The sequence below is a fragment of the Mobula birostris genome, chromosome 7 (genome assembly GCF_030028105.1).
Source record: "Mobula birostris isolate sMobBir1 chromosome 7, sMobBir1.hap1, whole genome shotgun sequence".
NCBI lineage: Eukaryota > Metazoa > Chordata > Chondrichthyes > Myliobatiformes > Myliobatidae > Mobula > Mobula birostris.
This window is the reverse complement of record NC_092376.1, coordinates 53182829-53196740: the sequence shown is the minus strand read 5'-3', so window position 1 is coordinate 53196740 and position 13912 is coordinate 53182829. Positions and strand designations below refer to the sequence as shown.

Here is a 13912-nt window from a genome sequence, read left to right as displayed (position 1 = left end):
ATAAGCATTGCATTAGGTGGTATTTACATCCTTAATAACTGTTTGTCAGAATAAAAATGGTGACTCCAAGTTCATTTTGAAAAGTGATTCCTTTTTAAGTTTGGTACTTTAAGCAGTTGATGTAGTTTTCAACTCAGTTATTGTGTCCAGAATTAACTATGATGGTGAGAAGTAGTTGTGGGCAGCAAATCTGTTCAAATAACTTCTGTTAGCTTTCCATCTTATTACCTACAATCTTCAATACACTTTAATTCACTGAGCCAATAGCTCCTTTACAAAAATTGAACAATTATCTGTCAAGCACTAGCAGAATATACACCCAGTGGACACTTTGTTAGTTACCTCATGTACCTAATAAAGTGGCTACTGAGTGTATGTTTGAGGTCTTCTGCTCCTGTAGCCCACCCACTTCGAGGTTCAACATGTGCATTCAGAGATGCTCTTCTGCAATGGTTGGTTATTTGAGTTACTGTCACCTGCCTGTCATCGTGTACCAGTTTGGCCATTCTCCTCCAACTGCTCTCATTAACGAGGCATTTTCATCTACAGAACTGCCACTCACTGGATGTTTCTTCTTTTTTGCACCATTTTCTATAAACTGTAGAGGCTGCTGTGTGTGAAAATCCCAAGAGATCAACAGTTTCTGAGATAGTCAAAGCACCCCCTCTGGCACCAACAATCATTCCATGGTCAAAGTCACTTTGATCATGTTTTTGCCCTATCTAATGTTTGATCTGAAAGACAATTATACCTCCTAACCATGTCTGCATGCTTTTATGCACTGAGTTGCTGCCACATGAGTGGCTGATTAGGTATTTGCATTAACATGCAGGTGCCCCGATAAAGTGGCCACTGAGTGTAAATATTTTACTCATATTTATGGGGAGAAGGCAGGAGAATGGGGTTGAAAGGGATACTAAATCAGTCATGATTACATGGTCAAGTAAACTCAATGGGCTGAATGGCCCAATTTTTCTCCTATGCCTTATGGTCTTAAATAATACCAGACTTAATGAACTATAAAAGTTAAACAAAATGTAAAATTTTCTGCAAAATTTTCAAATATCAATTTGTTATTAATAAAACTGGTCAGTGCATTGACTATAAATGCAAAATGCTTATAAATGAAGAATAATTATTAAAATGATTGTAAAATTGATACTTCTTTTTCAGAATGACTTTGTAGTAGAAACAAGTCTGGTTGGAACAGTTTTGAATGGTCTTTCTCATCTTCATGGATGTATGGAACGTGGACAATTCATAATAAGTTTAATTAGAGGTCTTGGTGGCAATCTTAACATGAAATCTCGACAAGAATTTTCTAAAGAGGTATGTGAATGTTGTATTGAAGATCTAAAAATTAAAACACATAACTGCTCATGATTTTAAAATTAAAATTTCATGAAGACCACATGTTTTGGTAATTTATGAAGTAAGTCCAGTGCATATATTGGGTAAATTCTGTTACTTAGTTTAGTATCCTCAAATAATTTATGCCTACATCCTCATTGTTATCAGTTTGTTTTCACTTATGGTAACCAGATTTTGGGAATGTTGCCACATGTATAAATGTTCCTATACACAGTTATAGGAATTAAAAGGATGGGAAAAAAGAAAGATTGTAAGTTGTATCAATGGTTCAACTTGTACAAGTTGAAAGATTGTACAAATGGTATTTTATATGAAGTTTTTTTAATTGTCTACAAATTATATTCAGAAAACACCATGAGAATTTGAGAATAGAGCCAACTTTCATTTAAGATTATGAAAATTTGTGGGAGGAATAGGTCAGTAGGTTTAGGAGACAGTTTAATGCAGCGGTCCCCAACCACCGGGCCGCGGACTGGTACTGGACTGCAAAGCATGTGCTACTGGGCTGCGAGGAAACGATATGATTTGGCGATATGAGTCAGCTGCACAATTCCTCATTCCCTGTAACGCACTGTTGAGCTTGAACACACGCGAGGTCATTACGCACGCGTCATCCATGTCAGCGCGGGAAGGAGATCAACCCCTCGAGCTTGCAAATGACGGCGGGCTGAAAAGCATGTTTGACATACCATCTCTGCCGCATTCTGGATCAAAGTCAAGGCTAAATATCCTGAGATAGCCACGAAAGCACTGAAAATGTTGCTTCCATTTCCAACATATCTCTGCAATGAATGCAACGAAAACTAAATTGCGGAATAGACTGGATATAAGAAACCTCCTTCGAGTATCGCTGTCTCCCGTCACCCCTCGATAGGACTGTCTTGTTGCAGGAAAACAAGCCCTGGGCTCCCACTGATTCAGTGATATTGGTGCATTGCAGTGATTTTATATGTTCATACGGGGAAAATATGTGCTGTGTGTTTAATATCCAAACGTTACTTAGAATGTTATGATGCTATTGACTTATATAGCCATATAACCATATAACAATTACAGCACAGAAACAGGCGATCTCTGCCCTTCTAGTCCGTGCTGAACGCTACTCTCACCAAGTCCCACCGACTTTCACTCAGCCCATAACCCTCCATTCCTTTCCTGCCCATATAGCTGTCCAATTTTTCTTGAAATGATAATATTGAACCTGCCTCTACCACTTCTACTGGAAGTTCGTTCAACACTTACTTCAAGCTCCCCTGATAATTGACTTATTGCTATATTCATGCGAGGAAAATATGCGCTGTGTGTTTAATATTAAATTCGTCATATAAACCCTTTTAGATATGAAATTAAGTGTATTAGCCACTTATCAGCTATATTGCGTTCGTGATTAATACCCCCCCCCCGAACAGAATTGCCTAAAACGATTTGTAGAAAAAAGTCGGCACGTACACGCATGTGCTGGTGCCCGTGCAAGGCTTCATGGTCATTGTAGTATCTCCCCCACCTCCCCCCCCCCCCCCGGTCGGCCGGTCCGCAAGAATATTGTCAATATCAAACCGGTCTGCAGTGCGAGAAAGGTTGGGGACCCCTGGTTTAATGCACTAAAATACTAAAATGTAAGAATAATACTCTTCAAAATGATCTTCCCTCTGACTCTCATCTCCCATCTACTTTTTCAAGGAAGATGCCTTACCTGTGTATTTCCAGCGTTTTTTAATTTTAATTTCAGATATAAAGAATCTGCAGGTTTTGCTTCTCAGCAAATAAAAGAAAAAGAGCGCGATGCAGGAAAGATAATCAGCATGATCTCATGAAAGGGAAAACAAAGTTGAGGAGGTCATATAGCATTCTTCAGCTTCTATATTTTGAAAGATATCATCCAAAAAAACTGAATTGGACAAAATGAATAAATCAATGCATTGAAACTAAAGCACTTAAGGAATTTTTTCTTATTCAACAGTTTCAGCAACATTGTTGTTCTCTTGACATATAAACTATGAAGTGGCAGGAAGAAGGGATAATGTTTAAAGTTATAAAAACACATCAAATTTTATTTTTATCAACTAATATATTGTCAATAAGTCATCAACTCTCTAATCTTAAAGAAATTGTGTTGGAATGATGTTTTATATATTATAATTGGTGAAAAAAAACATTTTTACTTAGGTTTTAAACTGGGCAAGAGAATCACCACCTGATCCCCGTCAACCTCTGGACACATATTATGATCATCAGAGCGGGCGTCTTATGGCATATCAAATGGAGAAACCAGAAAATCTGACAGCTGATGATTTCAGTAACCCTCAAAACCTTCCTGTCATCCGAACTCCTGACATGCAAAGGGGTTTAGATTATTTTAAGCCTTGGTTAAATTCTAAGAGCAATCATCCATTTATACTAGTAGGACCTGAAGGATGTGGAAAAGGGTAAGATTTAGTAATGGGGTGCATTTTAACTGCATCTTGATTTATTGATTGTTTTGAAGATAATATGCTTATATTGTGAATTGGGTCATAATGGAGAAGAGACTTTTCTCATCTTTGTATCTGCCTATGCTGATGTTTGATGCAAACTTTCATCCTCAATGAGGAGATTGAGCTTCAGGGGTTCACACCATTTGTAAAAAGTAAACATATGCTTTGTTGTATTGTAGATCTTACCAGAAGGGGAATGCATTGTTTCAGTGTCTCTGTGCAATGAATAGAATAACATCTGCCAAGTGGCTTATTGGAAAAGAAATCATTTTTATATCAAATGTTTAAAGATTATTTAATTCATTTTTGTTTGTTTTTAAATGATTCTGAATGTCAAGAGCATCTTACCTTATCTGTCATTCTAGCTTTTCTGTTCCCTTCAATATTTTGAGAACTCTTCAAATTATTCCCTAACCTTCTCAATTTCTTGTTTTATGCAATTAAGCCATTTGAATTCTGGTGTTGATATGATCAATCTACATTGTACTCTCTTTTAAAAACAATACATTTTTCAGAGTGTGGTGCCCAGAACTGCTCAAGGTACACCAGATGTGATCAAATAAGTGCTTTATACAATTCTATTACTTCTCTATGTATAAATCAAAGGGACTTTTATTATCTATCTTATTACTTTATATCCAGTTCATGAAATCTTATGAAAATTCTAAGCTGGTGACGGTTGGCATTTTTGGCCACTGTTTGATGCAACATTTAAAAAAGTAAGTTATACAGTATTGTGCAAAAGTCTTGGGCACCATAGCTATATATGTGTGCCTAAGACTTTTGCACAGTACTCTAGTAGCTTTATGTTTTGCACTGTACTGCTACTGCTGTAAAAAAACAAATTTCATGACATATATAAATGACGATAAACCTGATTCTGATATGGGTCTCCATTCTGTACTGGTTGGGAAAAGGGGAAGGGAGAGTGGAGGGAGCGGGAGCACCAGGGAGACATTCAGTAGTGATCAATAAACCAATTGATTGGAATCAAATGACCTTGTCTGGTGTTTCAGGGCTGGGTGCGTCTGCACCCGCACCACCCCCCCCGCCCGCCCCTGGCTCTCCTTCCCTGCCACCTGCCCCACACTCCTTCCATGGCGTTCCACCCTTGCCACTCCCAACACTGCTTGCTCCCACCAGATTTACAAACTTGTTCTCCGCTCCACATTAACAAATACAATACTGTGCAAATGTCTTAGGCACCCTAGCTACTGTATACATATGTGCCTAAGACCTTTGCACAGTACTGCATATTTGTTTGAAAAGCAAATCGGCTGAATAATAATTGCTCCACTTGGAAAATGGGACATTGTTCTGTTCCTAAATCTTTTGTTGCTAGACCTGTTCCTAAATCTTTTGTTTCTTTTTGCAAAGTTCTGTTATTAAACACAAAATTATAAGTTGTGCCTGTGATTACTGGTTAGTCCCCAATAATGAGATGAAGAGAATTGTTTTAATGGTTCATTTTTATTTTCAGGATGCTTCTTCGTTATGCTTTCTCTCAGCTCAGATCCACACAGATTGCAACAGTTCACTGTAGTGCACAGACCTCACCTCGACATATTCTGCAAAAGTTGAGCCAGACGTGCATGGTTATAAGTTCCAACACTGGTCATGTATACAGGCCCAGGGATTGTGAACATTTAGTATTATACTTGAAAGATATTAATCTACCCAAACCAGACAAGTGGGGAACCAGCAGTGTTATTGCTTTACTGCAACAGGTTAGATGATTATTCTGTTTATTATGTGTATTTGTCATTTTTACTTTAGCTGTTTTTATGCTTAGTTTTATGCAGCTTTACAGCATAGTACTTAAATGTTTTGGAATCATTTAACATGGTTAACAGTATGATTGACATGATGTATATGAAATCCTACTGGGCAATAGATGGTCATCCTAACTTGGAGGATTTTATTTTTGAAGCTGTATTATTGTTATTGTCATTTTTTTCTCATTTGTTCTCTCTCTTTAAATTGCTTCCATACCCAATAGACTATGAATCATCTTCAACCCTGAGAGACAGCCTGAGTAGGAAAAAAAAAGACTGAACTATATGAGGATTAAACTCATAACCTGCGATTTCAATATGATAAATAGTAAATAGGTCTTCTGGAATGTAATCAATTGTTCTGAGCTACAGAATTGTGGCCAGATTGTACTTAGTTAATGATTTGACCTCTGGTTTGTAAACTAAAATTAAGCTCCATACTTTGCTTCTTCTGAAGGCATTCTTGGAAATATGTTATTTGAGGGAGGGTAGGACATTCCCTATATCCTAACGGCAAGTTTTATTTGGAAGTACAAGAGCCATGGGGGTCTTAAAAGATAGAAAATTCAAAATTTATACTTAAGTTCTTATACAGTATCATTTATTCAATCTCTAACAACAGCTTGGTGGCCTTCTAATTAGTTTATAAACTTGTATTTCCTTTGTATTTATTGAACTAAAATTTCAAAAGGTATTGACTTATCGTGGATTTTATGATGAGAATTTGGAATGGGTTGGATTAGAACATATTCAGATTGTGGCTTCAATGTCAGTTGGTGGAGCTATGGGACGACATGCCCTAACAACAAGATTTACATCTATTGTCAGGATCTGTACAATAAAGTAAGTACTATTCTTCCTGGTGAAAGTTATATAGAATACTATTTGTGAGTTAAGTTATGGTGTATCAGTACTATGGATCATAAATGCTATGTGCTGGGTAGGCTGCCCAAACACACTCTATGTATTTTGAGAGGCTATGCTCCTTCAAGTCTTTCTATGGTTAGAAGAAAAAAAACAAGAGTAGTTCCCTTATGATGCAGTGGAGCCTTTTAAAATAATTATAATTAAGCAAAAGTCGAGGCTGTACACTGGAAATGTGACAAAGAAGTATGTAACTATGAAGTTGCAGCTGAGAGCCTCTTTTTATCAGTAGCTCATTCACATTCATTTCACTAGCAGGACCAAGGGAAGTTTAATTTTTATAGTACTTTAGAGTGACTATGTTGAAATTTGGTCATTTTTATTTTTGATCCCATTTGTTTGAAGAGGGACTGGATACCATGAAGCCTCAAAAAACGAAAATTACTGATGTGACTGGTGGTGCCCACGTACGTGTGTAACTCACTGTCTGTAGTGTGCCTGTTGTGTGGGAGAGGGGTGGTTGGTGAAATGGTGAAGTATTATATAGAATATGCAACATGGTGGTAAAGTCCCCATTCCTCTTGTTGAGAAATGTTTGTTCTTAATTTAATTTTAGTTATCCTGATAGAGAGCAACTGCAGGCAATATACAGTGCATATTTGCAGCCTGTGCTACATAAGAATCTGAAAAATCATCCTACATGGGGGAGTCTTACCCGAATACATCAGCTGGCCAGTTCACTAGTACAAGTTTATGAACAGGTTTGTGAAACGCGTTACTTCTGATACACTTAATACTAAATTAAATTTTAATTTTCATTAGTGACTTTTGGGAGATAATTTGAGTTTTGCAGAGAAAGAGGTTGGTGATGAGGATAATGAGAGAGCAGGTGATGACATCTTTTACCAGGCCATGGTGTACTTCTCTTCCAATATTAATCTGCCAGCATCATTATTTTTGTACAATGGTATAGCTTGCCCAATAATGATCCATTGTAAGCAAATAATGCATGATGTATGATTTCTTCTTGTTTGTGCCAAAGCAATGCTCATTACAATTTTTGGATATCTAGCAAAGGATAGTAAATAAAAGACAAAACTGCTAGAGATTTGTTGTATATTAGACAGCAATGGTGAAGAGCTAACGTTTAGAGCAGGTAACCATTCATCAGAACTGGGTTCGTAGTTAAGGTGGTAGAGTCCATGTACAAAAATAAAAGTCCAGCCAGCAAACACATTTTTTAATCAACTGTTTTTCCCAGGCTAGAGATTTTCCTGGGCATGGAAAGATCAAAAATGTAAATCAGATGAGCTTCCAAATACCTTTGCCTGTTGCTATGTGGTGCCTATGATTTAGACCAACGTGTGAAAATTATTGGTGTAATTGAAGATGACGAATTTGTGACCACTATTTATACAGACGTTTATTTGTTGAGTTGGAAAATTTAGATCAATGTTTATCACTGATTGCAAAAGCATGAAAACTATTAGTTTTATGGGTGGTAAAACAAAATACATCAGTAAATTTTCCTCTCCCTTTGTTATACAATTTAAAAATATTGGCATAAAAGTTTAGAATAGATTCATCAATAGGATCAACAAATCAGAAGTTAGCCAAGTTAGGCCAGTGTATGGCATGAGAAAGACCAGCAGATGGCGCTATTCCCATGCAAATGCTCTTGCTGCATTTTGGGAGCTGATGTTAGAGTAACCTCAAATAACAGCACTGTATTTTATCACCGATGTATTATGCTGCCAGAGTTTGTCAACCATATTTAAGTAAACCACCAAAGAGGGGTTCCTTTCACTTGGATGGTGCTGCAAATCTTCTCAAAAATACTAAATTGGGTGTAGAGGATGTTAAGACATTCTGAAAAGAACACAGAAGAGAAACTGTGGCAATTAGTTTGTTCCCTTAAATGTTCTTAATAATGTTATTCATGTTATGTTCCTATTCTGTGTAATTTTTCAAAGAAAATTGAGAAAATAATTTGGTACTTTGCAGTTGCACATCATTTTGGCCACTGGTAAATGCATAAGGTGACTATTTAGAACTATTAACAGATGGCATATTGACAAAGCCACATCAAACAATTGGTTGCTGCATTAAAATTGCTTTCATTTTTATTATATTAATAAACTGTTTACTGTTCTATACAGGTTCGGACAAAGTTCACAGTAGACGATAATGGTCATTACCTCTTTACTCCTTGCATTCTTACTCAATGGGTACTTGGGTTGTTTCGCTATGACCTTGAGGGAGGTAAGATCCTCATTAACTAAAAGTCATACCTTATTCTCTTTTCTCCCTTGTTCTAACTTGTTCCTGTGAAATGAATATTTAAATTCTGTAACTATCAACAGAGAATCTGTTTCCTTTCATAAAAGGCATTTTCTAAAAAAAGTTCAAATGAAATGGGGAAAATACAGATTACTAATTTCTGTCTTTGCATTTCTCTTAATATGTCTATTCTCTGCCTGACAGTTAGAAAGCTTAATTCAAAAAGATATGTAAAAAAATTAGTGATTATTAGATTATTTGGCTTTGGTTTATTATTATCAAATGTGTACTAAGATACAGTGAAAAGCTTGTCTGCATACAGTTCATACAGATCAAATCATTACACAGTGCATTAAGCTTGGTGAAGGGGTGAAGGTAAAACAATGCAGAAAAAAAGTGTAAAAGCTACTGAAAGAATGCAGTTAAGGTAAATGATAAAGTGCAAGATCATTATGAGGTCAGGAGTTCATCAGCGGATGTGATCTCACTGACTCTCCATGCAGCCTTGGATCACCCGGACAATACAAATACCTATGTCAGGATGCTATTTAATGACTACAGTTCAGCATTTAACACCACCATTTCTATAGTCCTGATCGTAAGCTACAGAACCTGGGCCTCTGTACCTCCCTCTGCAACTGGATCCTCAACTTTCTAACCAGAAGACCACAATCTGTGCAGATTGGTAATAACATCTCCACCTTGCTGACAGTCAACACTGGGGAACCTCAGGGATGTGTGCTGAGCCCACTGCTCTACTCTTTCTACCCCATAACTGTGGCTAAGCACAGCTCAAATGCCATCTAAAAATTTGCTGATGATACAACCATTCTTGGCAGATTCTCAGATAGTGACGAGAGGGTGCTTAGGAGTGAGATATACCGCCTAGTTGAGTGTTGTCACAGCAATAACTTTGCTCTCAATGTCAGAAAGACGAAAGAGCTGATTGTGGACCAGAAAGGGTAAGATGAGGGAACACACATCAGTCCACATAGAGGGATCAGAAGTGGAGAGAGTGAGTAATTTCAAGTTCCTGGGTGTTAATACCTCTGAGGACCTAACCTCATCCCAACATATTGATGCAGCTATAAAGAAGGCAAGACAGCGACTGTATTTCATTCGGAGTTTGAGAAGATTTGGTGTGTCATATAAGACACTTGCAAATTTCTACTGAGGTACCATGGAGAGCATTTTGACTGGCTGCATCACCCTTTGGTATGGGGATGGGGGTGGGAGCTACTGCATAAGATCGAAGTATGCTGCTACAGATTTGTAAAATTAGTCAGCTCCAAGATGGGTACTAGCCTGTCTAGTACAGAAGACATCCTCAAGGAGCGGTACCTCAGAGGGACAGTGTCCATTATTAAGGACCCCATCACCTAGGACATGCCCTCTTCTCATTGTTACCATCAGGAAAGAGGTACAAAAGCCTGAAGGCACACACTCGTTAATTCAGGAATAGCTTCTTCCCCTCTGCCATCTGATTTCTAAATGGACATTGAACCCATGAACAATAACTCACTTATTATTATTTTTGTTTCTGTACTATTTTATTTTAACTGTTTATACATATATTTGCTGTAACTGAAATTTTTTTATATTTATCTTATATTGCAATGTACTGCTGCTGCAAAGTTAACAAATTTCACGACATATGCGGATGGTCCTAAACCTGATTCTGATTCTGATCTTATGGTGCAAACAATCTATCCAGGAATCTGATAACATTGGGCTAGAAGTTGCCCTTGAACCTGGTGGTAGTACCTTTAGGCTTTTGTATCTTCTTCCTGATTGGAGGGAGGAAGAGAGAATGTTTGAGATGGGTGTAGACTTTGATTATGTTGGCTGCTTTACTGAGGCAGTGAGAAGTATAGGCAGAGTCCATAGAGAGGAGGCTGGTCCCTGTGATGCACTGAGCTACGTATGTCCACAACTCTATAGTTTCTTGTGGTCACTTGCAGAGTAGTTACCAGGCCAAGTTGTTATGTATCCAGACAGTATTGATTTCTATGGTGCACTGATTAAAAATGGTGAGGGTTGATGTGTCTCTACTAGATTTCTTTAGCTTCTTGTGGAAGTAGATGCGTTGGTAAGCTTTCTTGGCCTTGGTATCTTTGTGGCTGGATCAGGACAGGTGATGTTCACACCTAGGAACTTGAAGCTCTCAACCTTCTCAACCTCACCACTGTTGATGTAGACAGGAAGATGTGCACTGTCTCTCTTTTTAAAATGAATGACCAGCTCTTTTTTTGACATTGAGGGAAAGGTTGCTGTCATGACAGCATGTCAATAAGCTCTTTATCTTCTTTCTTTATTCTGATTCATTTTTATTAGAGGTGAGGCCAACTATGGTAGTATCATCTGTAAACTTGTAGATGAAACTTGTAAAACTTGGCCATACAGTCAAGGGAATAGGGTGTGGGGACTGCCAGCCTTGTGGAGCACCAGTGTTTGGAATAATCATGGTGGAGGTTTTGCTGCTTACCCTTACTGTTAGAGGTTTGTTGGTCAGGAAATCAAGATGCAATTCTGATGGAGGCATTGACTCCCAGAACCCTGGAGTTTGGTGATTAGTTTGTTTGGAATAATAATATTAAATGCAGAACTGTAGTTAATAAAAATAGTCCAAATAGGTGTTTTTTACTGTCCAGATGCTCCAGGAATGGATATAGGGCCAGGGAGGTGGTACTGCCATTGACCTGTTTCAGTGGTCAGTACATCGCACTGGATTTAGGTACCATGACCAGCCTCTCAAAGCACTTCATGATGCCAGGGTGTCACAGCCTCTAGACTTTAGTTGTTAAGGCATGTTATCTTTTTTTCTTTGCTGCTCTGCTGATAGTGGTCTTCTTTAAATAGGAGGGAATCATAGCCAGAAGCAGGGAAAGGCTAGATATTTCTGCAAATACCTGTGCCAATTGGTTTATATCGGATCTAGGAACATCTCCAGGGACACCATTTAGCCCTAATGCTTTTCCCAGTTCTGGAAGACTGATCTTTGTCCATAAGGTGACTGTAGGCGTAGGTGCACTGGAGACTGTCAGTGTGTGGTGACATACCTGTTCCTTTTCGTTCAGCTCACTGGGAAGGGAAGTGCTACTGTCGGTAATGCTGTCCGACTTTGTATTGTAACCTGTTAGAGTATGTGAGCTCTGCCACAGCTGTTGGCCAGACTGGGACTTGATTTCGGACTCAGTTTTCACTGTGGATGACACTAGCACATGTCGGAGATTGAGAGGAGTGCCAGGGGCAGAAGTGAGTGTAGTCGCTATTAGTAACCGGAAGGCATGTCGGAAGCCGAAAGCTGTGAGGGCAGATAAGTCACAAGGTCATGCCAGCATTCTGAAAGAGGTATCTGAAGAGGCTGTGGAGGCATTAGTAGTGAGCTTTTAAGCATCACTATGTTCTGGAGTCATTCAGGAGGGTTGGAAAATAGCCAATGTCGCTCCACTCTTTAAGAAGAGAGGGAGGCAAAAGACAGGAAATGATAGGTCAGTCAGGAAATGATAGGTCAGTCAGCCTGACTTCAGTGGTTGGCAATATGTTGGAATCCATTACTAAGGATGAGGTTTCAAGGTACATGGAGACAAATGATAAAATAGATCAAAGTCAGCATGGTGTCCTTAAAAGGAAATCTTACCTGACGGATCTGATAGAATTCTTTGAGGAAATTATAAACAGGACAGACAAAAGGAGTATCAGTGGATGTTGCTTGCTTTGATTTTCAGAAAGTCCTTGACAAGTCACTGCACATGAAACAGCTTAAAAAAGATAAGACCCTGTGGTATAACACCATAAGATATAGGAGCAGAAGTAGGTCATTTGGCCCATAGAGTCTGCTCCGCCATTCAATCATGGGCTGATCTAATTCTCCCAGTCATCCCCACTCCCCTTCTTTCACCCCATACTCTTTGATGCCCTCGCTAATCAAGAACCTATCTATCTCTGCCTTAAATACACCTAATGATCTGGCCTCCACAGCCACTCATGGCAACAAATTCCACAGATTTACCATCCTCTGACTAAAGTAATTTCTCCGCATCTCAGTTCTAAATGGACGTCCTTCAATCCTGAAGACGTGCCCTCTTGTCCTAGAATCCCTTAACATGGGAAATAACCTTGCCATATCTAATATGTTCAGGCCTTTTAACATTCAGAATGTTTCTATGAGATCCCCCCCTCATTCTCCTGAACTCCAGGGAATACAGCCCAAGAGCTGCCAGACGTTCCTCGTATGGTAACCCTTTCATTCCTGGAATCATTCTCGTGAATCTTCTTTGAACCCTCTTCAATGTCAGTATATCCTTTCTAAAATAAGGATCCCAAAACTGCACACAATACTCCAAGTGTGGTCTCACAAGTGCCTTATAGAGCCTCAACATCACATCCCTGCTGTTATATTCTATACCTCTAGTAATGAATGCCAACATTGCATTCGCCTTCTTCACAACTGACTCAACCTGGAGGTTAACCTTTAGGGTATCTTGCATAAGGACTCCCAAGTCCCTTTGCATCTCTGCATTTTGAATTCTCTCCCCATCTAAATAATAGCCTGCCCGTTTATTTCTTCCACCAAAGTGCATAACCATACACTTTCCAACATTGTGTTTCATTTGCCACTTCCTTGCCCATTCCCCTAAACTATCTAAGTCTCTCCGCAGGCTCTCTGTTTCCTCAACACTACCTGCTCCTCCACCTATCTTTGTAACATCGGTAAATTTAGCCACAAATCCATTAATCCCGTAGTCCAAATCATTGACATACATCGTAAAAAGCAGCGGTCCCAACACCAACCCCTGTGGAACTCAATTGGCAACTGGCAGCCAGACAGAATAGGATCCCTTTATTCCCACTCTCTGTTTTCTGCTGATCAGCCAATGCTCCACCTATGTTGGTAACTTCGCTGTAATTCCATGGGCTCTTATCTTGCTAAGCAGCCTCATGTGCGGCACCTTGTCAAAGGCCTTCTGAAAATCTGAGTACACCACGTCTACTGCATCTCCTTTGTCTACCCTGTTTGAAATTTCCTCAAAGAATTGCAGTAGGTTTGTCAGGCAGGATTTTCTTTACAGGAAACCATGCTGGCTTTGGCCTATCTTGTCATGTGCCTCCAGATACTCCATAAACTCATCCCTAACAATCGATTCC

The 13912-nt window shown here is 38.9% G+C and overlaps 1 protein-coding gene across 9 annotated transcripts in view; it reads left to right on the top strand.

The window, feature by feature from the left end:
- dync2h1 (dynein cytoplasmic 2 heavy chain 1) overlaps nucleotides 1–13912 on the top strand; it is a 474884-nt gene that overhangs the window by 150429 nt on the left and 310543 nt on the right. For all 9 annotated transcript variants that reach the window (XM_072263133.1, XM_072263132.1, XM_072263135.1 and 6 more), the window contains 6 exons: nucleotides 1174–1329; nucleotides 3538–3797; nucleotides 5326–5572; nucleotides 6312–6463; nucleotides 7101–7245; nucleotides 8644–8746. In XM_072263133.1, coding sequence (XP_072119234.1) covers nucleotides 1174–1329; nucleotides 3538–3797; nucleotides 5326–5572; nucleotides 6312–6463; nucleotides 7101–7245; nucleotides 8644–8746 — 1063 coding nt within the window. The remainder of the gene's footprint in view (nucleotides 1–1173; nucleotides 1330–3537; nucleotides 3798–5325; nucleotides 5573–6311; nucleotides 6464–7100; nucleotides 7246–8643; nucleotides 8747–13912) is intronic.